General features: G+C 40.4%; 1 protein-coding gene across 1 annotated transcript; it reads right to left on the reverse strand.

Annotated features, from left to right (window-relative positions):
- Window positions 1–886: 886 nt before the first annotated feature.
- LOC137292104 (uncharacterized) lies at window positions 887–20,727 on the reverse strand. Its single transcript, XM_067823648.1, has 6 exons — window positions 20,543–20,727; window positions 17,742–18,740; window positions 16,649–16,746; window positions 16,083–16,228; window positions 2,594–2,820; window positions 887–2,077 (listed from the first exon to the last, which is right to left on the reverse strand). Exons 1-6 carry the CDS (start codon window positions 20,666–20,668, stop codon window positions 1,085–1,087), a joined length of 2,589 nt encoding a protein of 862 aa, XP_067679749.1. The 5' UTR covers window positions 20,669–20,727; the 3' UTR covers window positions 887–1,084.
- Between the last annotated feature and the right edge of the window lie 5,001 nt (window positions 20,728–25,728).

A 25,728-nucleotide genomic window follows, 5' to 3' on the forward strand; every position in this document is an offset into this window, starting at 1 on the left:
GAAGACTGACCATCTGTGGAGCTGTTTTCTCGAAGTGGTCTCCTTATCCTTATACTTCCTAATGCCGATACACTGTGAAATACATATTTCCATGTCTCCCTGAACATTCTGCTCAAATGAAGTCAAGAACCATTAACATTTTCGTAAAGACTTTCATTGCAGCTGGCCTCCACTAAAATTGTACGGAATATGTACATAGTCTATGACCCCTAAATTTAAACCTTTTGCACATTGTGTATTTTGTTCACTGTTAGGGTACAATTGTAATGAAATGCAGAGAAGAGTAAACTGTTCACCAAAGTTTTGTTCAAAGTTTGGGTCTTAATAGTCGGTATTTCTCAAAGCCCAATAAAACTGTTATGACTGGCAAAGACATTATCCTCGCCTACATCTTCTTCCAACCGACTATTGCAGAGTGCGAGTTTCTTTTGCATACTGCTATGGTCAATACCTGTGTCATTCTCGAACAGAAAACCGACATGCCTCCACTTAGATGGACATCAGGGCTGACGTCGCGCGAATGTAACAAACATTTTAAACCTAAATGATAGTAGTCATTCTCAGAAAACATATCGAAGGTGTTCTCTTGATACAAGCGACTTGAAACCTCTCAAGCGAGTGGTGAAGGATATACTCCCGAGGAAGTTGAGAATCACACCACATTGATGAGTGTAGTACACTGATCATACATTAAGGCTTGAGTACATTTTTCTGAGCTGACTGTGATATACTGTTGTGTTGCTGACTGTCAGTAACTCAGCTAATGCCCAGCTAAGACTGACAGCTTACGTCCTAAAGAAAACTTGAATCAGGTGGAACGTGGGCATTACACCAATTTCCAAACAACTAGTAACAAGTTAAAGCATAACATGTAGAAGTGAAAAAGTATAATTATACATATTTATTCAAAAGATAAAACAGTGAAAACAACAAGAATGTACATGAATGGCTTACAAATGGGGCTTCCAACATCATATAGTTTCTGAGATTGCACGAAAATTGTCCATATTGTCAGGATTTCCACATTGTCACCACGTAGAGTACGATATTGCAAAAGTAACTCAAATATGTCTAGAAACATTTTCTATGCACAATGGATGGACCGGGACTCATCGTACTCCTGTTTGCTGATCCACATCTGCTGGAAGGTGGACAGAGACGCCAAGATGGAGCCACCGATCCATACGGAGTATTTCCTCTCTGGGGGAGCGATAATCTTGATCTTCATTGTTGCAGGAGCAAGGGCTGTGATCTCCTTCTGCATTCTGTCTGCGATACCAGGGAACATGGTGGTACCTCCTGAGAGAACAGTGTTGGCATACAAGTCTTTACGGATATCAACATCACACTTCATGATGGAATTGTATGTTGTTTCGTGGATACCGGCTGATTCCATACCCAAGAAGGATGGCTGGAACATGGCCTCTGGACAACGGAACCTTTCGTTGCCAATCGTGATGACCTGTCCGTCGGGAAGCTCGTAACTCTTCTCCAGTGAAGACGAAGAGGCAGCAGTCTGCATTTCCTGTTCAAAGTCAAGTGCAACATAGGCCAGTTTCTCTTTGATGTCCCTGACGATTTCTCTCTCAGCGGTGGTGGTGAAGGAGTAACCACGCTCAGTGAGGATCTTCATCATGTAATCAGTGAGATCGCGACCAGCAAGGTCCAACCTGAGAATAGCATGGGGAAGGGCGTAGCCTTCATAGATGGGAACAGTGTGGGTGACACCGTCACCAGAGTCCAATACAATACCCGTGGTACGACCAGAAGCGTACAGAGAAAGAACAGCCTGGATGGCTACATACATAGCTGGAGAGTTGAAGGTCTCGAACATGATCTGCGTCATCTTTTCACGGTTGGCCTTTGGATTGAGGGGAGCCTCAGTCAGGAGGACGGGGTGCTCCTCTGGAGCCACACGGAGCTCGTTGTAGAAGGTATGATGCCAGATCTTCTCCATGTCGTCCCAGTTGGTGACGATTCCGTGCTCGATAGGATATTTCAGGGTAAGGATACCTCTCTTGGACTGAGCCTCGTCACCGACATAGCTGTCTTTCTGTCCCATACCGACCATCACACCCTGGAAACAAAATTGGAGATAACGTTAGAATATTCAGCTGGTACATTCAGATTGTGTGCTATATCCAGTCATATGTAAATGTCCTCTTCACCTTAAAATACGTTTCTCAACGGTGGTCACAAACAAGCTATCTTTTGTCTTACACATATACTTATAGATACCTTTTATCCTTTACTTTACAGTAAAACGTATCTGTCGTAGGTGTACGCTTACTTCTATACTTTAAGATTAGTATTGAAGATACTCAGAGACATGACTCTGAAAGTTATGCAGTCTCAATCTTTCAAACACATAAGATGTTTGTTCTGAAACCATTGTCACACGTTCATGGATATAAGTTATAACTATATAGACTGTTTTGAAATAAGATGGAAACATAAAACATAACATTTATACGTGATAAATGACATATTTTACCACATTTGGAATACAGTAATAACATCCCCGGCAAAACCGGTCAAGTTGACCCACTGTATAAATCAACATTTTCATAAGGCGATGACAGAATTGTGTTACCTGATGACGGGGACGACCCACGATGGAGGGGAAAACAGCTCTTGGGGCGTCATCACCGGCGAACCCGGCTTTGCACATGCCGGAGCCGTTGTCGATAACCAACGCAGCAACGTCGTCGTCACACATATTGATAGAATCGTGTAGGAGCAAGTATCGTTCCTTGTTGCACGCCGGCTGGGGACTGAGTGACTCCACATCCTCAACAGTTGTATTTATGTGCGCCGATCAAAGCACTTCTCGGAAACCAGCGACAAAACTTCCTTATAAGGCAATATCATGCTGCATGTAGGGAGGCCCGTGGAGCGTGACAATAGCTGTGCGCGAGCGCGTTCTTCGAGGAGGGAGGGGCACGCTGGGGAAAGCAGGTAGAACAGGTGACTCCTTTCAATGCAGTGAACGTCTGACACAGAAGGAGGGGTGTTTTTTTTCATCTTTGAATTCAAACGTCTTTGCCGTGGAGAGCTTTTACTTAATTAGAGTTTAAGTGTTTATTCATATAGTTCATTTGTGTGTATTACTTATATCTAAATGCACATTGTGTATAAATTTGTAAGTTATTAGACATACCGGTTATGTATCAAATGCTTATGTGCGTACAGATATTACAACAGTTTGCATGTTGATGCAATATCAATAATCCATGCCGCCAGCTGCCGACCATATACATGTGGCCAGTCTTTTCAATGTATCTGTGTCACATTGTTTTCTCTCCCAAACAACCAAGCAATACTACATTTCTCTCTCTCTCTCTCTCTCTCTCTCTCTCTCTCTCTCTCTCTCTCTCTCTCTCTCTCCTCTCTCTCTCTCTCTCTCTCTCTCTCTCTCTCTCTCTCTCTCTCTCTCTCTCTCTCTCTCTCTGGCTGGTCTAACATCTTTCCACTTCCACATATTACTTCCACAGGTAACACATTGTGTTCACGTTTTATTGACATGGCTTTCGGACTTCCTATATCGAAGCCTATGTGGTCACTGATATCATCCAGTATGTGTAAAGACTACATTTATTAATGCTAGAAGTATATCTTATTCCTGTCGTTTACCCGTACAACGAGTCAGGCCGGGACTTAACTGTGACCAACAAAAGCTAATGGTTGTCACAATAAGCCCTGCCATATATAGAAAGGTAAGTATCCGCTAAATTATGTGACACGCCGAGCTGACGTTGTCACATGTTACAGCAGCTTGTCTCGTCGATATCGTTCGCACAGACTGTCACTGGTTAAGTGTGTCACCTTCGTATATTCAGTATATAGACACAGACAAATATTATACAATGCTTAGCGCAGCGCATGCGCATCTAGACATGCCTGGGAAAATATGTATGTGAGTGAGTGAGTGCATATGTGTGTACAAGTGTGTGAATGAAAATGTGAGAGTAAGCATGTGTATGCATGCGTGATAGTACATCGTGTATACTGAAATATCGCTGAGTCTGGTGAAAACAAACAATGGAGGGATTTCAGAAGCGTGTGTGTGCTTTCGGTGCTTATGTTTGTGGGTGTGCTATCGATAGAATGTGTGGAGTGTGCTTATGTGTGTTTCAGTGTCTAAATAATTTGGTATATATACCAGTGTTTTTCATGTGTGTAGGTGCGTTTTGAGTGTATGTGTGTTTGAGTGTTTAAATGTACGTGTGTGTGTACATTAGAGCTAGTATGAGAGCGCGCGCGCGCGTGTGTGTGTGTATGTGTGTGTGTGTGTGTTTTGAGTGAATGTACTGCCTTTTAAATGAGGGCAAAGCGTTACAGTTGTATGGCTGAGGAAGACTGCGGATGCGTGTCTGTGTGTGTGCCTTCAACAAGTGCATTACTACACATCCACCTGTAGTTCCTGTGCATATGCTTGTTCATAAGTAGAACTTCACGTTTGTCTACAGCGACGTACGCTCACTGTAACAGATGAACCGGGAACAAGATGCATGTTGTAGCACCGTATTTGTAGAACCTATCCCCTTGAGTGATAATTGATTGTAAGCTGAGACAATCTACATTCACAGAAACTGTAGTGGCCCGTAACGCTGTACCCTTTGTTGTCAGTATCCGGCACTATTTGACAGAGTTTAGGTGTCGGAACTAAACTGACCCAGCTCCAGTATTTCATGACTGGTATGGGATGATTACAGGCTGCATCGAACCTTCTTCCTTAACCCGACTTTACTTTTCTTACAAAGAGAGGATCAGTTGCATTTCCCGTTTTACTTATTAACTGTGTGAGCATGTATGACAGGGGAAGGAAATTAATTGCATTCTCAAGGTTATATAATCAAGCAATAATTATTCATATGTTCACGGTTTCATCTGACGCAATAAACGATGCTGTGTTTGTTGGTGTCAAGCATGAAGGGATAAGTGAAGTGAAAACAAAGGATGGGATTTTCAGATGACCTTTGTTTTGCCATGTTTTTCATATTAATATATTTTTGGAAGGTCTGGAAAGTGTCTGTGAGGGGTTTATATTATGTTTGTTTGGTAAGATATTCATTAATTCATTCAACAACGAAACAATTCAAATAATGTCTTCTCACTGTGTTCACCATTAACAGGATAAACACATGTGATATACGTACCAATAAACTATCTGCCCATCAAGAACATTAGCTCTACTGCTGATTCGTTGCTCTGAACGTGACCCCCATGCAGTTTCTCGGGGATGAGGGCGGTTATCGATCAGATATTCACTACACATCGATATACCCTTGTTACGTCACACGGCATAACGTGTGTATCTCGCGTTGCAAACGCTAATGATCACCTTATAATTATCATTATTACGTGAACGACACAGCATCTAGCTGTGGGGTCTCATTACATGCGGTTATATTCTTCTGAAACACGTACACGTATGTATGTATGTATGTATGTATGTATGTATGTATGTATGTATGTATGTATGTATGTATGTATGTATGTATGTATGTATGTATGTATGTATGTATGTATGTATGTATGTATGTATGTATGTATGCACAGACACTTCGTCCTTCTGTGCATATGTCTGTGTCTGTCTATATGCATTCCTCCCTCTGTTTCTCTCTCTCTCTAACTAGCTCACTTTCTTTCTCTCAAACGCTTGTCTATCTTTATATTGCGTTTTTCCTTCTGCGCGTAGATCGAAGAATAGCACTCTTAAATCGAATAATGTAACTGATATACAAGCGTGCAAGGGCTACCTTCCTTATCGTTCAACTTTAGTGAGGCTGGCTGTGCCTGAATGGCCATATCATACGATGTGCTATGGGTCTATGGTCCTCTTATGTACCGAATAAAAAAATTACGTAGAATGGAAGGCAATCACACCGAATAATTATTCTGATATACGTCCATTATTTACAGAATATTTTTTGTGGATTCGTTCTAAACATTCTTTCCGGTGTACACCGCCGTGATATTAATGGAATATTACCAAAAGAGGTGTTAAACTAAACTCACTCACTCACTCTGACAAATCTATTACTTACTCATAACACTCGCAGGCTTGGGTATACTGGGTATAGTCGATGATCAGTGAGGAATAGAGATGTACGGAACATCATGCAATATTATGCAAATTATTTCGTGCTTAACTACTCATGTATGGATTGGCTTCCTCAATCGATAGTCAAACGTTGAAGATATTCCTATCTTCTTCATCTGTCTGTTTTCTTGTTTGTTTAACCGGCTTTTCCACAGCTGGCCTCAGGTAATACAAAGTCGAGGCCTCATATCATCGTCACCGTACGTTCATGAAGCTGTATGCGTGTGGGTGGTACAATATTGTCGTGAAGGCTCATACGCGACAATAAATATTTGGTTTTCCTTATGTAATCGACGGTAAAGAAGATCTTAGTCTGCGTGTCATCGGGTAAGCGCGGCTGATGACCGATGACGACTGAGGGTACATGAACACATAATGTTTCATTATGCGGTACATGTAGTCTTCTTGAATGATGACTGTGATCAACGAGCTTGATCAAACGGAGCACACAGCGGAATCTGTTCAAATCAAACATCCGATTAATCAGTTCTTCGGCGGGTGTGTGACAAATATTACTAATAAAGATTGGTACTTACACTTCTCTCTCACACTTTTTCTCTATCTCTCTCTCTCTCTCTCTCCCTTTCTCTCTCTCTCTCTCCCTCTGCTTCCCTCTCTCTTCCTCTCTCACACACACGAACACACTCTTTCACTCCCACACATATACACTCATATTCATGGGACAAGTAAAGTTTCACAAACTGTTGATTGTTTTACTGTTCATCTCGACTGAATATGATCGGGTGGGCACTGCTACCAGGCAAAACGGAGAGATGGGACGGAGGAGGAGAGATGGGATGGAAGAGAGGGGGTGGAAGAGGAGAGATGGGGTGGCGGAGGAGAGATGGGGTGGAAGAGGAGAGAGGGGTGAAGGAGAGATGGGGTGAAAGAGGGGAGATGGGGCGGAGGCGGAGAAATGGGGTGGAAGAGGGGAGATGAGGCAGAGGAGGAGAGATGGGGTGGAGGAGGAGAGATGGGGCGGAGGAAGAGAGATGGGGTGGAGGAGGAGAGATGGGGTGGAGGAGGAGAGATGGGGTGGAAGAGGGGAGATGGGGTGGAGGAGGAGAGATGGGATGGAGCAGCCATATTTGTAAGCAGAAATGGGAATATTTAGGTTTTGGGGTTGGGCAACTGTATTGCGGACTCCAGACTGCCATGTGTCATTATGCAATGGTCTTGACAGTTTGATCAATCTTGAGTTAACTTTGTCTATTACTTACTTTCTGAATCACAGTTTCCAGTTCATGACATTCATAACCAGACAGGGCTTGATGTTAAATTATCTTGTGAGTGGATTCAATCACTTGAGAATTATGGAATGACCGTGGACATTCTACTACGAACGTATATACTTTTAAAAAGTTCTCTGATGGCTAATCCGCACGTTAACTCACTTAATCCCCAGGTTCCATGGCATTGCTCTGGCTTAGCTGCGCTGTAGTTCTCTATCCTTAGAAGTCAACAGGTTTACTCGACTTAAAGAACGAATAAACTCAATTTTTTGGTACCCACATCTGGAACATCGGCTATGTAAGTTCTGTGACGACCATTCAGTTGAGGACTAGATTCATTTTCAGATCAGTTGCCCCTTTTGTTCAGATTTACGTTACAGTTTTCTCATGGAGTGGAATCAGTTTTGTGGGTGCATGAATGTACTCATGTGTTCAACAATTTTTTGATGGATGGACAATGTACGATTTGTCTATCAGAATACTGATACACTAGTATGTTGATCTACCTTCCTCTTTGGACGCTAAATAGCCCACTTTTATATTGTATTGTTCAAGATTAGCTTTCTTCGTTTTTTATCGATGATTGCTACCTTGTTGTAAATTATGTTGTGATAGTCATTCGTTGACGGGGTTTTATATATTATATGTATGTATTATTTATTTATCATTTCGAAACAGTTTTAGTCGCGATATTGCTGAAATGTCGCCGATGATACTTTAAATCTTGACTCAATCACTCACGCCAATGTAAGTACGACTGTCGCACATGCCTGTTGTAGAGAGAGAGTGGGGGGAGTGGGGGGGAGAGTATGCACTGCCTTTTAAATGAGTCCAAAACAAACACTGCCATACAGAATTTATGGCTGAGAAAGACAGCAGGGATGTGTTTGTGCCTTCAACAAGTGCATGATTACACCTGTTCCTGTGGTTCCTGTGTGTATGCTTGTTCATATTTAGAACTCCCCCCTTGTCTACAACGACGAAGCCTCACTGTAACAGATGAACCCGGAACAAGATGCATGTTGTATCACCGTAATTGCAGAACTCACTTTCTTTCTTTAATGAGGTTCGATTGACCATTCACAGAAACTGTAGTAGCCCATGACGCGGTATCCCTTGTCAGTGTCTGGCACTATTTGACAGATTTCACATGTCGGAACTAAAATGATGCAGCCCTGATGTGCTTGCTGACTGGCAAACAATGGGCAAGGTGCAAAACACAACTTTGCAGATTCTGATACCTTTCCATACGAACTTAAAGCAACAAATGAATTCAACTTGAAAAATAACGCGCTGAAAAATCCCGCGAAATCGGAGTTCAAACGATCCACTAATCACTAATTGTACACATGGCATGTTATTTTGTCTGTGGCTTGCAAACAAATTGCATCCATTTTTCTCGGATGACTGGATCGGACGGAAACCGGAGCAAATTCAGACTGTCAGGTTAAAGATCTGCTTTGTACTTCAACGAACGACAATTTCCAACCACGCAGTAGTTCACTATCTCAGTATTTGTTGATCGAACGCAAATGCAGAGAGCATGTATTTACAAGACCCAACAAAATCTACATACATTCTTTATGGATAAGAACTTCTATAATTGCATATGATACGACGTTTTGGTGTGGACTCTTATACCCTTGTCGCTCTTGCTTCACAACGATATATGAATCCATATAGACACGTCGCATCATATTCGGTAAAAGACATAAACAATTTACACGTTAATTCTGGACTCACAGAAGTCCAGAAACTCTACTCATTGTGGCCACTCTCTCACAAGGGATCGGGCAAAAATAAACATTCAGCTGTTATGAATATGTGCTAAGGATGAAAAAATGAAAATGAAAAATTTCGAAAACTCAAAATTTAAACTCGAGTGGCCCATGGGAGTGAATGTTTAATTTCGTCCAGAATAAATGTTTTTGAGGTTGTAAATGAATTTCAAAATGTTAATAAGTATCATGACACAACTTTCAGCTCGTTGTGACCTGACTCCGCTAAGTGACAGTGATTTTTAAAAAATCTCGCCCATGGGTGAAAAACATATGAGGTTATGGACGAGAACATTTATTTTCCTTGAAAATGCTCGTCCATGCTTTGCAGTTTATAAATAAATGAAAGTATATTTTTATTAATGTCGTGACACGAAATTCACGCTTATTTGGACTTATTTCTGCTAATTTTTAGCGATTTAAAAAATCTCGCCCATGGGTGAGAATATTTACTTTTGCCCAAAATACATTTGTTGTGAGGTTGTAAATGGATGAAAGTGTGTTCATAAGTATCATAACACAAATCTCAACTCATTTTTACTGAATTCCGTTAGTTTAGAGTAATATAACAAAATCTTGCCCATGGCCCAAAATGACTTTCGGCATTTCCTTTTACTCCAAATATATCTTTTCACATGTTTTGGAGGATGTAAATGAATGAGAGTACATTTATGAGTATCATGACAGAAACTTCATCTCATTTTGACTTAATTCCGCTTAGTGAGAGCGAATTTGAAAACTCTCGCTCTTGGGCGAAAAACATTTTGGAATAAAGTATGTTCATATGTATCGTAACACAAATTTCTACTCATTTTTACTCAATTCCGTTAATTGAGAGTAAAATAACAAAATCTCGCCCATGGGCCAAAAAACATTTGACCCATGGGCGAGAATATTTCCTTTTACTCCAAATACACCTTTTTCAATGTTTTGGAGGATGTAAATGAATGAATGTGCCTCTATGAGTATCATGACACCAAATTCAACTCATTTTGCCTTAATTTTGCGAGTTCAGGGCGATTTATAAAAATATGCGAGAACTTTTACTCAAAATACATCTTTTCCTGTGTTTTGGAGGTTGTAAATGAATGAGGATATATTTATAAGTATCATGGCACAAAATTCAACTCATTTTGACTTAGTTCCTCTGTTTCTTAACAAGTACAAAAATCTGCACTTCCACTCAAAATGCATTTGGTTTTTTTTATTGTTTGGGGGGTGGGGAGGTTGTAAATGAATGAAAGTGTGTTTATAAGTATCGTGACAAAATATGAAATCATTACGGTCTTAATTCGACTAATCTCGCTCGTGGATGAAAATAATTTCCTTTCCTTGATTTTCTATATTTTGCAAACATATGGATAACAAATAGATGAAATTATAATGGCAAATAATTTCAGTTTAATTAAGTGAGTTTATTTTTATGTCGCACTCAGCAATATTCCACCTATATGGCGGCGGTTCGTAGATGTGATCAACAGCATGAGCATCGATCTGCGCAATTGGTAACCGATGACATGTGTCAACCCAGTCAGCGAGCCTGACCACCTGATCCCGTTAATTGCCTCTTACGACAAGCATACTCGCCTTTTATGACAAGCATGGGTTGCTGAAGCCCTGTTCTTTTCCAGATCTTCACGGGTCCTGAACGCAGAACTTTACTTCCAGCAACATATACACTTTGAATACTAAGCCTTGAGATTCTTTTGAATTTAGGTCTTCTATAAATATAACAAACTTCAATCTATTTCTGTGAAGTTGAAGTTATTTGTGAAAGCCCTAATCAAGAGTGACCGAACTCCAGTGACATAAAGACTATGTTAGGACACATTAATAAACAGTGTTGTGAGATCTTAAACTTTATTTAGTGTAACTATTACTTACGATACCATATCAAGACCTATGTCAGTGACAGTAGTATCATTGTCAACACTAGTGTTACCGTCACTTACAGCACAATCAACATCTATGCCATTGACAGTAGTATTATTGTCAACAATAGTGTTACTGTTACAATGCAATCAACATCTATGTTAGTGGCATTTGGCGAGATCCACAATCCTCTCACGGCTGGATTACTGTGACAGTTTACTGGGTAATGTACGTCAGGATCTTGTCAGAATGCAGCTGCACGTACCATCACCAGAAGCGGGAAGCGGTCACACATCACACCAGTCCTTGTCAAACTACACTGGCTGCCGATCAAAGCAAGGATCGAATATAAGATCCTGTGCATCACATACCGCTGCATAAATGGTTCGGCTCCATCCTATCTGTCCAACCAGGTGGAAGAGTATGTTCCATCTCGCTGTCTCAGATCAGGCAACAACAACTCACTGCTCAAAATTCCCACAGCCATTGCAATCAAGCGGAACAATCCCTCAATCAACAGAGACGGAGGTGTTTACTTACCCAATGCATGGAACTACCTTATCCTCAGTGACTAATCTTTATCCAAACATCTTTACCTGTAACTCGTTAACCTAATCAACACAAGCCTGCACACCAATCAGTTGAAGCCTGTACATAAGTTGAAGCCTGTACATCTATCAATCGAAGCCTGAACATCAATTAATAGAAACCTGTATATCTTGTTACCCATTGTTATCAGTCTACTGTTATGTGTATATATACTGCAACCCTTTAGTTTTACCCTCACTTCACCTGAAGAAGAGACTAGAATCTGTCCCGAAACGTTGTGACCTTGTATAATAAAGAAGTTGAACCATAAAGCACTTTTAGTTTGATTCCTCCAACTTCTAAATGCCTTTGAAACAACAGGTACAGACTTAGAGCTCAAATATTCACCATTGTCGCTATTAGCATAATCACTTGTTATTACAGTCTGGTCACAATCATGATTCTTAGGAACATTGGTCACTGAACCTTTTAACAGTTTTCCAAAGAAGACGAAACTTTCTCTTCGGGGATGTTTAAGAATATAAGATCGCCTAGCATAGATCGATATCTTAGATCTGTCACAGTTTATTACAATTTCAGGTTTTCTTGTTTCACGCTTTACATAAGAAGTGAGTATTTTTCATTTTGCAAATGCTTTATATCATCATGCATTTTTAGTTTATCTTTTTGGAAATCATCGAAACATGCACTCGTTTATAAGGTACTTTTACTGTACTGTTAATTTCGTCAACCTGCGTTCTCAGGACATCCAAATTTTGTTCTTCGATTTTAAGCTTTTCAACATTGCATTTGATGTGTGACACATTCTTTTCGATAGAGTCAGGTTTAGAGGCCTTCCCATCAAGTTGTGCAAGCTTTAACAAAATGTCCACCCTACCGGGTGTCGGGTAATATGGAAGCGGAGGCAGATAATATTGTTGGTCGAGGGGTGGTATGTGTTGAATCGGGCTATTTGCTTGTGGCGTATAAACATTATCTAGAGAATGTTTAACGAAATCTCCAGTACTCATCATGTTGGTGGTTGTGTCGTCTCTCGCCGTATCAGAGTCAGTTGAAGACGACTTTTCCTTCTGATTAACTTACTACTTTGGAGTAAAAGGTTCTGCATTTTGTTGTTGATGCATAGTGGTTTACATACCGGGATCATCTGGTTATGATTTAGACATCATTCATCCATTTAGATCACTGAAACAGGAAAATACTGTCAGAGCAGTTTCCATTTGCGACCTGATGCCGCCATCTTGTTTGGGTTTTTTGAGTGCACACCCACTCTAGCTGGGAAAGTGTGCTCGGAAAGTAGTCATTGGAAAAATAACTATTGTAAAACATCCTGTTCTCAGTTATTTACAATGTTTATACTGTATTTTATAAATTTCACTTCCATCGTCAGTAATGAAAACAGGTTGTTAAGGTTTTTATAAATAAATCAGTTCAAATGTAGTACAAATGTAGTACCAAATGTAGTGCTATTGCTATATTGACCATTTTTTAATTCATGACTTATTTCCTATGACTTTTTCTATGGCATTAATTTTATAAGTTCAAGTGAGGTATGTTATTCCTGATAACATTGTTATAATTTGTTAAATAAATACATGATCAATAATGAGTTTTGTTAATTCATGACTTGTTTTTCTATGACTTTTGCTATGGCATTAATTCTATAAGTTCAGGTGAGGTATGTTATTCCTGATAACATTGTTATCATTTGTTAAATGAATACATGATCAATACTGAGTTTTGTTAATTCATGACTTGTTTTTCAATTACTTTGTTTCCAAAACAAATCTACGACTTTCATTCCATGGCGTTTTTTCCTATGGACATTTTGTTTCCTACAACCGTTTCGTTTCGAGGGAATTAACCTCACGTAAAAATACAGCACTTAAGATTCGCTATTGTACGCTTATAATTTCCTTGATTTGTTTTTTTCACAATCAGCAATGTACATTATTTGTCACGAATAAGTGATAATTGTGTTTTAAATATGTTTTGGGGATTTTCTTCTTCTTGTTGTTGTTGTTGTTGTTGTTGTTGTTGTAGGTGACCTTTAAGCCTACTTTTCTTCCAAAGACCAGATTTCCAGTGTTACTTATTGGCTGCGTAAGAATGTATGCCAGGAGAAGGGAAGGAAATGCTTTGTCAAGGTCATATGATCAAGCCAAACATATTCATATGTTCACGGTTTTATCTGACACAGCAAACAAGGCTGTGTTTCTTGGTGTCAAGCATGAAGGGATAAGTGTAGCGAAAAAAAAGGATGGGGTTAGCGGATCACCTTTCAAATTGTTTTGCCTTGTTTTTCATGGTAATATATTTTCAGGAGAAAGGTCTAACGAGTATCTGTGAGGAGTTTATTTTTTGCTTGTTTGGTAGGGTATTCATCAATTCATTTAACAACGAAGCAATTCACCATATCCTGTTCACCATTAACAGGATAAACACATGTGATATACGTGCCAATAAACCATCTGCCTATCAAGAGCATTATCTGCACTGCTTATTCGTGGCTCTGAACGTAACCCCTTCACTATACATCGATATGCCCTTGTTATGTCACACGGCATAACGTGTGTACCTCGCGTTGTAAACGTTAATAATCACTAATTATCATTATTACGTGAACGACACAGCACCTAGCTGCGGGGTATCATTATATGTAGTTATGTTCACGTGTGTATGTTTTACTATCGTCTCGCCGTGTCCTTGGTGTTGTCTCTCTGTCTGTCTGTTAAGACAGAAACTTCGTCCTGCTTGTGTCAGTGTGTCTACGTGTGTTTCTCCCTCTCTGTTTCACACACCTCTCACTCGCTCACCTTCTTTCTCTCAAACATTTGTCTATCTTTCTGTTGCGTAAATCGAAGAATAGCAGTCTTAAAGCGAAGAATTTAACTGATTTACTAGAGAGCAGGGGCTACCTTCCTTATCATTCAACTTAAAGGTCACATGCAACCAAAAAATCAAACATAATTAAAACACAATTATCACTTATTCATGACATCTAATATACATTGCTGCTTGTTAAAAAAACAAACAAACAAAATTATAAGCGCACAATCGCGATTCAAAAGTGCAATATTTTGTACACTTGGGCTTACTTCCCTCGAAACGAAGCCCTCGGGAAACCGAACCCAGTCACAGCGGGTAGAGGTGCACTCAAGTGTCAAACAAAATCATTTACACTAGAAGAAGTTGTTATCCATAAAGAATGTATATAGAGATGTTGGGTTTTGTAAATACATGTTCCCTGAATTTGCGTTCGATCGAATCAAAAATAATCTCAGTAGAGATGGTGAGCCACTGCGTGGCTAGAAACTGTCATTCATCCAAGTACAAAGCAGGACTTGAAACTGAGAAGAGTTCGCACCAGTTTCCGTCAGATCCAGTCATCCGAGAGAAATGGATGTAGTTTGTTTGCAACCCACAGACATAAAAAACATGTGTACAAGTCATGTGTACAAGTATCACACCTGCCTAATTACACAATGCGGCAGAGACTGGACTCGGGTGCACGAGTCATAAATCAATTTATTTTGTTTATGGTGTATAGCCTGATAGGTGCTAAGTTCAAATTGCATGTGGTCAATGATTGATGCTGTCTATTGTCTTTAGCAGACAGGCAGGCAGACATACAGGTGTCAACATACCAGACATTGAGCTTTCTCTGTGACAGAGGCTGCTTACCACAATCAACAAGTTTTTTATATAACGAGTAGATTATTTACTTGTTTGTTTACACAACCAAGATCAGACTACGGCTCACGACCTCATACTCCGAGCATGCACACTGTTTCAAGCTCCGCGAACCTACTCACTGCGCATGCGTTATGGGCGCAACGCAGCACAGCTGATGAAACCAGTTTTCCCCCAGCGCTGGGGGAAATTTAGTGAATCGTTTGAACTCCCATTTCGCTGGCTTTTTTTCATCGCGTGTTTTTCAACTTTATAGACTGAATTGGCACTTTTCATGATTTGTTTCGGTAACTGCATACGTAAAGGTATCAGAATCAAAGTTGTGGTTTACGTTGCATGTGACCTTTACCTGAGACTGGCTGTGCATGATTGGCCATATCAAACGATGGATATTGTATGGGACTAGCGGTCCTCTTATGTACCGAGCAATACCAGCAATAATAGACTTTTCCTTGGGTTAACCTCACAGGCAGAATGATCCCCATGGAGAGGAGAATGAAAATGTATAACCACTGATCAAATGACCGTGGTAATAATGGATTCTAGCACAATGAGCAATCTTGTCATCTTATTAATGCTTTCAGTACAAGCAGCAATACGCATACAGGCACAACAGAAACATATACTGAGCAGTTTTCCACCAATGCAATGCTGTCCTCGCGGAAATAACAGACGTGAGTGCCTGTCATTGTGTGCAATGTCCCATGTATCGAGGTACGATGACAATTCGTGAACTAATTTACAGAACCTGATAACCTGATACATCTATCACCCTCACTAAAACATACTGGGTCGCTGATCCATCTATCACCCTCACTAAAACATATTGGGTCGCTGGGTACGTCTACTAACCCGGGTTCCCCACTCGGTCACACGAATGTAGGTCACTCAGAACCACAACACACTTGTACTCTCCAGGCCCTATTTGGTAACAGTGTGTAACTGGCATTTGAACTTCCCTTGCGCCCTTGTAGCTGTCGGCGTTGACAGGCTCCACCCTTGTGTAACAAGTATCATGCTGCAATATGAGTGTCAAGGAAACATTGATGTATGTTTCCTTCCCGATCTACTCAACAGTTAAACACAATGTCAGTTTCATACAGAAGTCATGATGATGAAACTGATATATGGTCCTGTTTCTAACGTTTCATATTTGTTTCCCGGTACGTGTAAAAACAGAAATGTCACAGAATAACCCTGTAAAATTATGTCCGATATATTTGCTAGATTGGGTTTCATCAAATGTATTTCAAGTGACAAAAAATGTTAGATACACCAAGCTGTATGGTTTCATACTAGGTTAACAGTCTGAGGGTGAGGGTTCGAATCCCGGATGGACTCAACTAAACCAGTACTAGAATTTGTACTTCAACAGGTGTAAACCCAGTGTGACATGTTACAAATGTAAGGAGACTGACCATCTGTGGAGCTGTTTTCTCGAAGTGGTCTCATTATCCTTATACTTCCTAATGCCGATACACGGTGAAAGACTTATTTCCATGTCTGCCTTAACATTCTGCTCAAATGAAGTCATGAATCATTAACATTTTCGTAAAGCTTTCATTGCAGCTGGCTTCCACTAAAATTGTACAGTATATGTACATAGTTTATGACCCCTAATTTTAAACCTTTTGCACATTGTGTGAATTGTTCACTGTTAGGGTACAATTGTAATGAAATGCAGAGAAGAGTAAACTGTTCACCAAAGGTTCAAAGATTGGGTCTTAATAGTCGGTATTTCTCAAAGCCCAATAAAACTGTTATGGCTGGCAAAGACATTATCCTCGCCTACATCTTCCTCCAACCGACTATTGCAGAGTGCGAGTTTCTTTTGCATACTGCTATGGTCAATACCTGTGTCATTCTCGAACAGAAAACCGACATGCCTCCACTTAGATGGACGTCAGGGCTGACGTCGCGTGAATGTAACAAACATCTTAAACCTAGATGATAGTAGTCATTCTCAGAAAACACATCGACGGGTGTTCTCTTGATACAAGCGACCTGAAATATGGACCTGTTCAACTTATCCAGCGTGTGGTGAAGGATATTCTGAGTTGTATACTCCCGAGGAAGTTGAGAATCACACCACATTGATGAGTGTACTACACTGATCATACATTGAGGCTTGGGTACTTTTTTTCTGACTTGACTGTGATATACTGTTGTGTTGCTGACTGTCAATAACTCAGCTAATGCCCAGCTAAGACTGACAGCTTACGTCCTAAAGAAAACTTGAATCAGGTGGAACGTGGGCATTACACCAATTTCCAAACAGCTACTAACAATTTAAAGTAGAACATGTAGAAGTGAAACAAAATATGATTATAAATATTTATTCAAAAGATAAAACAGTGAAAACAACCAGAATGTACATGAATGGCTTACAGATGCGGCTTCCAACATCATATAGTTTCTGAGATTGCACGAAAATTGTCCATATTGTCAGGATTTCCACATTGTCACCACGTAGGGTACGACATTGCAAAAGTAACTCAAATATGTCTAGAAACATTTTCTGTGCACAATGGATGGACCGGACTCATCGTACTCCTGTTTGCTGATCCACATCTGCTGGAAGGTCGAAAGAGAGGCCAAGATGGAGCCACCGATCCAGACGGAGTATTTCCTCTCTGGGGGAGCGATAATCTTGATCTTCATTGTTGGTGGAGCGAGGGCTGTGATCTCCTTCTGCATTCTATCTGCGATACCTGGGAACATGGTGGTACCTCCTGAGAGAACAGTGTTGGCATACAAGTCTTTACGGATATCAACATCACACTTCATGATGGAATTGTATGTTGTTTCGTGGATACCGGCTGATTCCATACCTATGAAGGATGGCTGGAACATGGCCTCTGGACAACGGAACCTTTCGTTGCCAATCGTGATGACCTGTCCGTCGGGAAGCTCGTAACTCTTCTCCAATGAAGAGGAAGAAGCAGCAGTCTGCATTTCCTGCTCAAAGTCTAGAGCAATGTAAGCTAACTTTTCTTTGATGTCCCTAACGATTTCCCTCTCAGCGGTGGTGGTGAAGGAGTAACCACGCTCGGTCAGAATCTTCATCATGTAATCAGTGAGATCGCGACCAGCGAGATCGAGTCTCATTATGGCGTGGGGAAGGGCGTAACCCTCGTAGATGGGAACAGTGTGGGTGACACCATCACCAGAGTCCAAAACAATACCCGTAGTACGACCAGAAGCGTACAGAGAAAGAACAGCCTGGATGGCTACATACATAGCTGGAGAATTGAAGGTCTCGAACATGATCTGCGTCATCTTTTCACGGTTGGCCTTTGGATTGAGGGGAGCCTCAGTCAGGAGGACGGGGTGCTCCTCTGGAGCCACACGGAGCTCGTTGTAGAAGGTATGATGCCAGATCTTCTCCATGTCGTCCCAGTTGGTGACGATTCCGTGCTCGATAGGATATTTCAGGGTAAGGATACCTCTCTTGGACTGAGCCTCGTCACCGACATAGCTGTCTTTCTGTCCCATACCGACCATCACACCCTGGAAACAAAATTGGAGATAACGTTACAATATTTAGCTGCTGCATTCAGATTGTGTGCTATATCCAGTCATATGTAAATGCCCTCTTCACCATAAAATACGTTTCTCCAAGGTAGTCACAAACATGGTCTTTTTGTCTTTTTACACAGATATTTAGAGATACCTTTTATTCTTTACTTGACTAAACAGTACAACGTATCTGTCGTAGGTATATGCTTACTTATATACGTTAAAGGTCACATGCAACGTAAAACTTTGCAGATTGTGATACCTTTCGGTTTGCACGTACCGAAACAAATCATCCAAAATGCCAATTCAACCTATGAAGTTGAGAAAAACGCGATGAAAAAAAGCCCACGAAATCGGAGTTCAAACGATTAACTAAATTTCCACAAGCGCTGTTGGTTTCAACAGCTGTGATGCGCTGCGCTCATAACGCATGCGCACTGAATAGGTTCGCGGAGCTTCAACAGTATGCACGAGTATGAGGTCGTGGGCAGTAGTCTAATCTTGGTTGTGTAAACAAACAAGTAACTAATCTACTCCTTACTTTGAAAAATACTTGATTGTGATAAGCCTCTTCTGTCACAGAGAAAGGTCAATGTCTGGTTTATTGACACCTATTTGTCTGCCTGCATGTCTGCTAACGACAATATGCAATACACAGCTTCAATTATTGACCACATGCAGTTCGATCTTAACACTTATCAGGATACACGCCATAAACAAAACAAATTGCTTTATGACTCGTGAACCCCACTCCTGTCCCTGCCGCATTATGTAATTAGGCAAACATACATACACATGGACACATGACATGTTTTTTTATGTCTGTGGGTTGCAAACAAACTACATCCATTTCTCTCGGATGACTGGATCTGACGGAAACTGGTGCGAACTCTTCTCAGTTTCAAGTCCTGCTTTGTACTTGGACGAATGACAGTTTCTAGCCACGCAGTGGTTCACCATCTCTACTGAGATTATTTTTGAATGGATCGACCGCAAATTCAGAGAACATGTATTTACAAAACCCAACATCTGTATATACATTCTTTATGGATAACAACTTCTTCTAGTGTAAATGATTTTGTTTGACAACGGTATATGAATCCATACTGAAACGACGCATCAAGTACAATAAAAGAAGTTGTTATCAATAAAGAATCATACTTTCTTGTGACTCACCATACTTATAAAATGCCCCTCAAACAGATCATCTTTCTGCACACATATTGAGCCTTCAACATATCAGCAAATGAAACAGCCAATCGGATGCCGTCGTTACAGTTGAGTGCACCCCTACTCGCTGTGACTGGGTTCGGTCTCCCGACGGCTTCGTTTCGAGGGAAGTAAGCCCAAGTACAAAATATTGCACTTTTGAATCGCGATTGTGCGCTTATAATTTTGTTTATTTGGGTTTTTTTACAAGCGGCAATGTATATTAGATGTCATGAATAAGTGATAATTGTGTTTTAATTATGTTTGATTTTTTTGGCTGCATGTGACCTTTAAGATTAGTATTGAAGATACTCAGAGACATGACTCTAAAAATTATGCAGTCTCAATCTTTCAAACACATAACATGTTTGTTCTGAAACCATTGTCACACGTTCATGGATATAAGTTATAACTATATAGACTATTTTGAAATAAGATGGAAACATGAAACATTACATTTATACGTGATAAATAACATATTTTACCACATTTGGAATGCAGTAATAACATCCCCGGCAAAACCGGTCAAGTTGACCCACTGTATAAATCAACATTTTCATAAGGCGATGACAGAATTGTGTTACCTGATGACGGGGACGACCCACGATGGAGGGGAAAACAGCTCTTGGGGCGTCATCACCGGCGAACCCGGCTTTGCACATGCCGGAGCCGTTGTCGATAACCAACGCAGCAACGTCGTCGTCACACATATTGATAGAATCGTGTAGGAGCAAGTATCGTTCCTTGTTGCACACCGGCTGGGGACTGAGTGACTCCAAATTCTCAACAGCTGTATTTATGAGCGCCGATCAAAGCACTTCTCGGAAACCAGCGACAAAACTTCCTTATATGGCATTATCATGTTGCATGTAGGGAAACACGTGGAGCGTGACAATAGCTGTGCGCGAGCGCGTCTTTCGAGGAGGTAAAACAGGTGACTTCTTTCAGTGCAATGAACGTTGAACACAGGAGGGGTGTTGAAGGGACCTTTTTCATCTTTGAATTCAAACGTCTTTGCCGTGGAGAGCGTTTACTTAATTAGAGTTTAAGTGTTTATTCATATAGTTGATTTGTGTGTATTACTTATATCTAAATGCACATTGTGTGTACATTTGTAAGTTATTAGACATACCGGTTATGTATCAAATGCTTATGTGCGTACAGATATTACAACAGTTTGCCTGTTGATGCAACATCAACAATCCATGCCACCAGCTGCCGACCATACACATGTGGCCAGTCTTTTCAATGTATCCGTGTTACATTGTTTTCTCTCCCAAACAACCATTTCTGCTATACAAAAGCCGAAACAATGCTACATTTTACCGAGGTTCCAGTGAAATTACTTTTTAGATTTATTTTTTGTTTGTTTGGTAAGAAATTCATTAATTCAGTCAACAACGAGACAATTCAAATAATGTCTTCTCACTGTGTTCACCATTAACACGATAAGCACATGTGATATACGTACCAATAAACTATCTGCCTATCAAGAACATTAGCTGTACTGCTGATTCGTGGCTCTGAATGTGACCCCCCTTGCATTTTCTTGAGGATAAGGGCGGTTGTATGTATGTATGTATGTATGTATGTATGTATGTATGTATGTATGTATGTATGTATGTATGTATGTATGTATGTATGTATGTATGTATGTATGTATGTATGTATGTATGTGTGTGTGTGTGTGTGTGTGTGTGTGTGTGTGTATGTATGTATGTATGTATATGTGTGTGTGTGTATGTGTGTGTGAGCGCACACAGAAACTTCGTCTTGTGTGTGTGTCTATATGTATTCCTCCCTCTCTGTTTCTCTCTCTCTAACTCGCTCACTTTCTTTCTCTCAAACGCTTGTCTATCTTTATATTGCGTTTTTCCTTCTGCGCATAGATCGAAGAATAGCACTCTTAAATCGAATAATGTAACTGATATACAAGCGTACAAGGGCTACCTTCCTTATCGTTCAACTTTAGTGAGGCTGGCTGTGCCTGAATGGCCATATCATACGATGTGCTATGGGCCTATGGTCCTCTTATGTACTGAATAAAAAATTACGTAGAATGGAAGGCAATCACACCGAATAATTATTCTGATATATGTCCATTATTTATGGATTATGATCGGGTGGGCACTGCTACCAGGCAAAACGGAGAGCTGGGGCTGAGGGGAGAGATATGGCGGAGGAGGAGAGAGGGGGTGGAGGAAGAGAGAGGGATGGAAGAGGAGAGATGGGGTGGAAGAGGAGTGAGGGGTGGAAGAGGAGAGAGGAGGTGGAGGAGGAGAGATGGGATGGAGGAAGAGAGATGGGTGGAGGAAGAGATAGGGGTGGAGGAGGAGAGATGGGATGGAGGAGGAGAGACTGGTGGGGGAGGAGTGAGGGGTGGAAGAGGAGAGTGGAGGAGGAGAGGTGGGGTGGAAGAGGAGAGATGGGGTTTAGGAGAGGAGAGGGGGTGAAGGTGGGGGGGGGGGTGTGAGGACAGATGTATGAGTGTATGGGCGTGTTTCACGTATGCATGAATCTACTCATGTGTGCAACAATTTTGTGATGTATGGGCAATGTACGATTTATTTAGCTTAAATGTTTTAGTGTGATTCACACACACACACACATACACACACACACACGGACACACACACGCACACACACACACGCACACGCATTGGCCAAATGGCCGGATGCTGTGTAAAACGTTTTAACCTTGCCATCATGTACCGTATATTAGCATGTGACACCATAATCAAATATTTTCCTCTTCTTCTTCTTGTTCAAAAAGCTTATACCAGCTCTGATACTAATCGAGAAGTCAATTTCTTCACATGACCCCACAAATACTGCAGGCATGGAAGTACAGACTGAACTAACGTGGAACGATCAGTGTAAGCATCATGTTGGTTAGGCACCGAATGGGTTTGAATGGTGTGTTATGTATGGCTACTCTGTTGCAGCTGAATCAAACCCTCCTTTTTATTAGGTTGGAGTGAACATGTGATTATATTCACAAAACATTAACATATTGGATGTTTTCTTATGGATTTTTATATGGAAGCGCATAAATGCCAATCACTTAAAATGGTAACTTTTTTGTGAGAAAGGGAAAGAGATAGATAGATCCCGTATCGAGGCATACGCGGTGACTGGTATCATCCCGGATGGTTTTTTTTGTTGTTTTTTTTTTGGGTGTGTGTGTTTTTTTTAAACATATTTTCATTTCAAAATGTGATGAAATCTGGATAGGTTAAGAAGCTTATATATAATGACATATTACAAATGAATGCCCCTACTCCAATAATCGCCCACTTCTTGAAAGTGTTTGCGCAAACAACAAAACAATAGCGATCGGAGCCACAGTTAACAGTACTTGTGTATCGCTTGCGTGGCATTACAAAACAACAGGAAGCAATAACTGTATGTGAAGTGACACTTCGGTGTTGGTGCTTCCATAACATAAAATAGCAAAATGAGTATACTGATCAAAGTCTTACAAGTCGCAAAACGTTATGGTCGCATTTCAATCGCAAAATTTTATCGACGCAAAAATTTCCTGGTTTACAGTGCACTGCTGCTTGTAAAAAAGCAAATAAGCAAAATTATAAGCCTACAATCGCGATTCAAAAGTGCAATATTTTGTACTTGGGATTACTTCTTTTATTGTACTTGATGCGTCGTTTCATATACCGTTGTCAAACAAAATCATTGGCATTAGAAGAACTTGTTATCCATAAAGAATGTATACAGAGATGTTGGGTTTTGTAAATACATGTCTCTGAATTTGCGTTCGATCCAATCACAAATCATCTCAATAGAGATGGTGAACTACTTCAAGACTGGAAACTGTCATTCGTTCAAGTGAAGAGCAGGACTTGAAACTGAGACATAAAAACATGTCATGTGTACAAGTATCACACCTTCATAACTACATAATGTGGCAGAGAGAGTACTCGGGCGCGCGAGTCTTAAATCAATTTATTTTGTTTATGGTATATAGCCTGATAGGTGTTAAGTTCAAATTGCATGTTAAGTTAAAACTGCATGTGGTCAATGATTGAAGCTGTGTATTGCATATTGTCGTCAATATTGGTGTCAATAAACCAGACATTGGACTTTCACTGTGACGGCCGCTGCTTACCACAATCAACAAGTTTATGTAACAAGTAGATTAGTTACTTGTTTGTGTGCACAACCAAGATTAGACTACTGCTCACGACCTCATACTCCGGGCAGGCATACTGTTGAAACCACCTTTTTCTCCCAGAACTGGGGGAAACTTAGTGAATTGTTTGAGGCGAATTATAGGTTGAATCGGCATTTTTGATGATTTGTTTAGGTACGTGCATACCGAAGGGTATCAGAATCTGCACAGCTGTGTTTTACGTTGCTTGTGACCTTTAAAAACCGTTGTACTATAGCTAGGTGAGAGATGCGAGACAGGTAATCAGCATTAGCCACTGAAGCGCGAGCCTTCGATAAAGGGCTCTCGTCTACATCTACATTGCGACACGATTTAAGATATATGCAAGTGGTGTTTGCGTTTGTTAGAAGTTTGTTTAAATGATTTTGTCTTGATAATTATGCCTTTGATAATTGTATTTGTAATTCCTTCAACACTTTATCATTGGTGAAACTGTATCAAGTACAGAAGTTATTTGTGCAGTACAATTTGAGACCTTATGAAACCAGATGCCTAAGTGTTTGTGCTCTTCCACTTCATCATCATACAAAGTATGCATCTGTGTAATCTCCTATGAATCTGACGTTGTTCAAATCGCCTTGGGATGGGAATGTTCGGTAGAATTCCTCAAAAACTTCACTTGAAGTGGAATCATTTTGTGATCTAGTATTCCACTTGCATATCATCGCTTGTTAAAATATTCTGTACATCAACCCACTTTGTTGTAACAACACTCTACTGGTTTCCAGTCTCTTATACCATACTCCTTATTAACTTCTGACTTCCCGTCCATTTGTGTACCCTATCAGTTGCATAAACAGCTCGTTTTCTTCTCATTTATTGTAACAACAATTCATGTATATATTCACTGCATAAATTTAATACCCTGTACCATTTGCTTGACAACGACATTAGTATCCATGTCGAAACGTCGCACTAACTGGAAAAAAGAAATTGTATATCCATAAAGCATAGTCCTCATTCTTAGGATCAATCAGTTGGAACAGAAAAGGCGACTCGTAAGTGATGCAAGCATTATCTTTGCGATCGAGCATCTTCGGTCCACAGTAATACCCTGGCTCCATACTGTTGCAGATTTACAAACCAGATTTTCAAGAAAGTGTAGCATTAGAAATGCTAATTACATTGTTACAAATGCTCAGCTTGAAAGCTGAAATGTTGCGATACATCTGTCTATCCTGCGAGACTATATTTTGTAGAATATCCCTGGTCTATCGAAACGTAGAAAAATATATTGATTGTGTCAGGCAGTCTCTGTTGCAGACTAAACTCAATATCTGTTTTATTGACACCTATGACACCAATTTTAACTTAACATCTATCCGCCTATACACCATAAACAAAATACCGTTGACTTGTGGCTCGTGCACCTGAATTCTGTCTCTGTCCCATTATGCACTTACATATGTCGGAAATATGTGACATAATAAACTGTTTCTTCTTCTTCTTCTTCTTCTTCTTCTTCTTCTTCTTCTTCTTCTTCTTCTTCAATACTGCACACATGTGATATTGCACACATGGCATGTTATTATGTCTATGGCTGCAAACAGACTGCATCCATATTTCTCGGATGACTGGATC

Source organism: Haliotis asinina, chromosome 7 (genome assembly GCF_037392515.1).
Source record: "Haliotis asinina isolate JCU_RB_2024 chromosome 7, JCU_Hal_asi_v2, whole genome shotgun sequence".
NCBI classification, from domain to species: Eukaryota; Metazoa; Mollusca; class Gastropoda; order Lepetellida; family Haliotidae; genus Haliotis; species Haliotis asinina.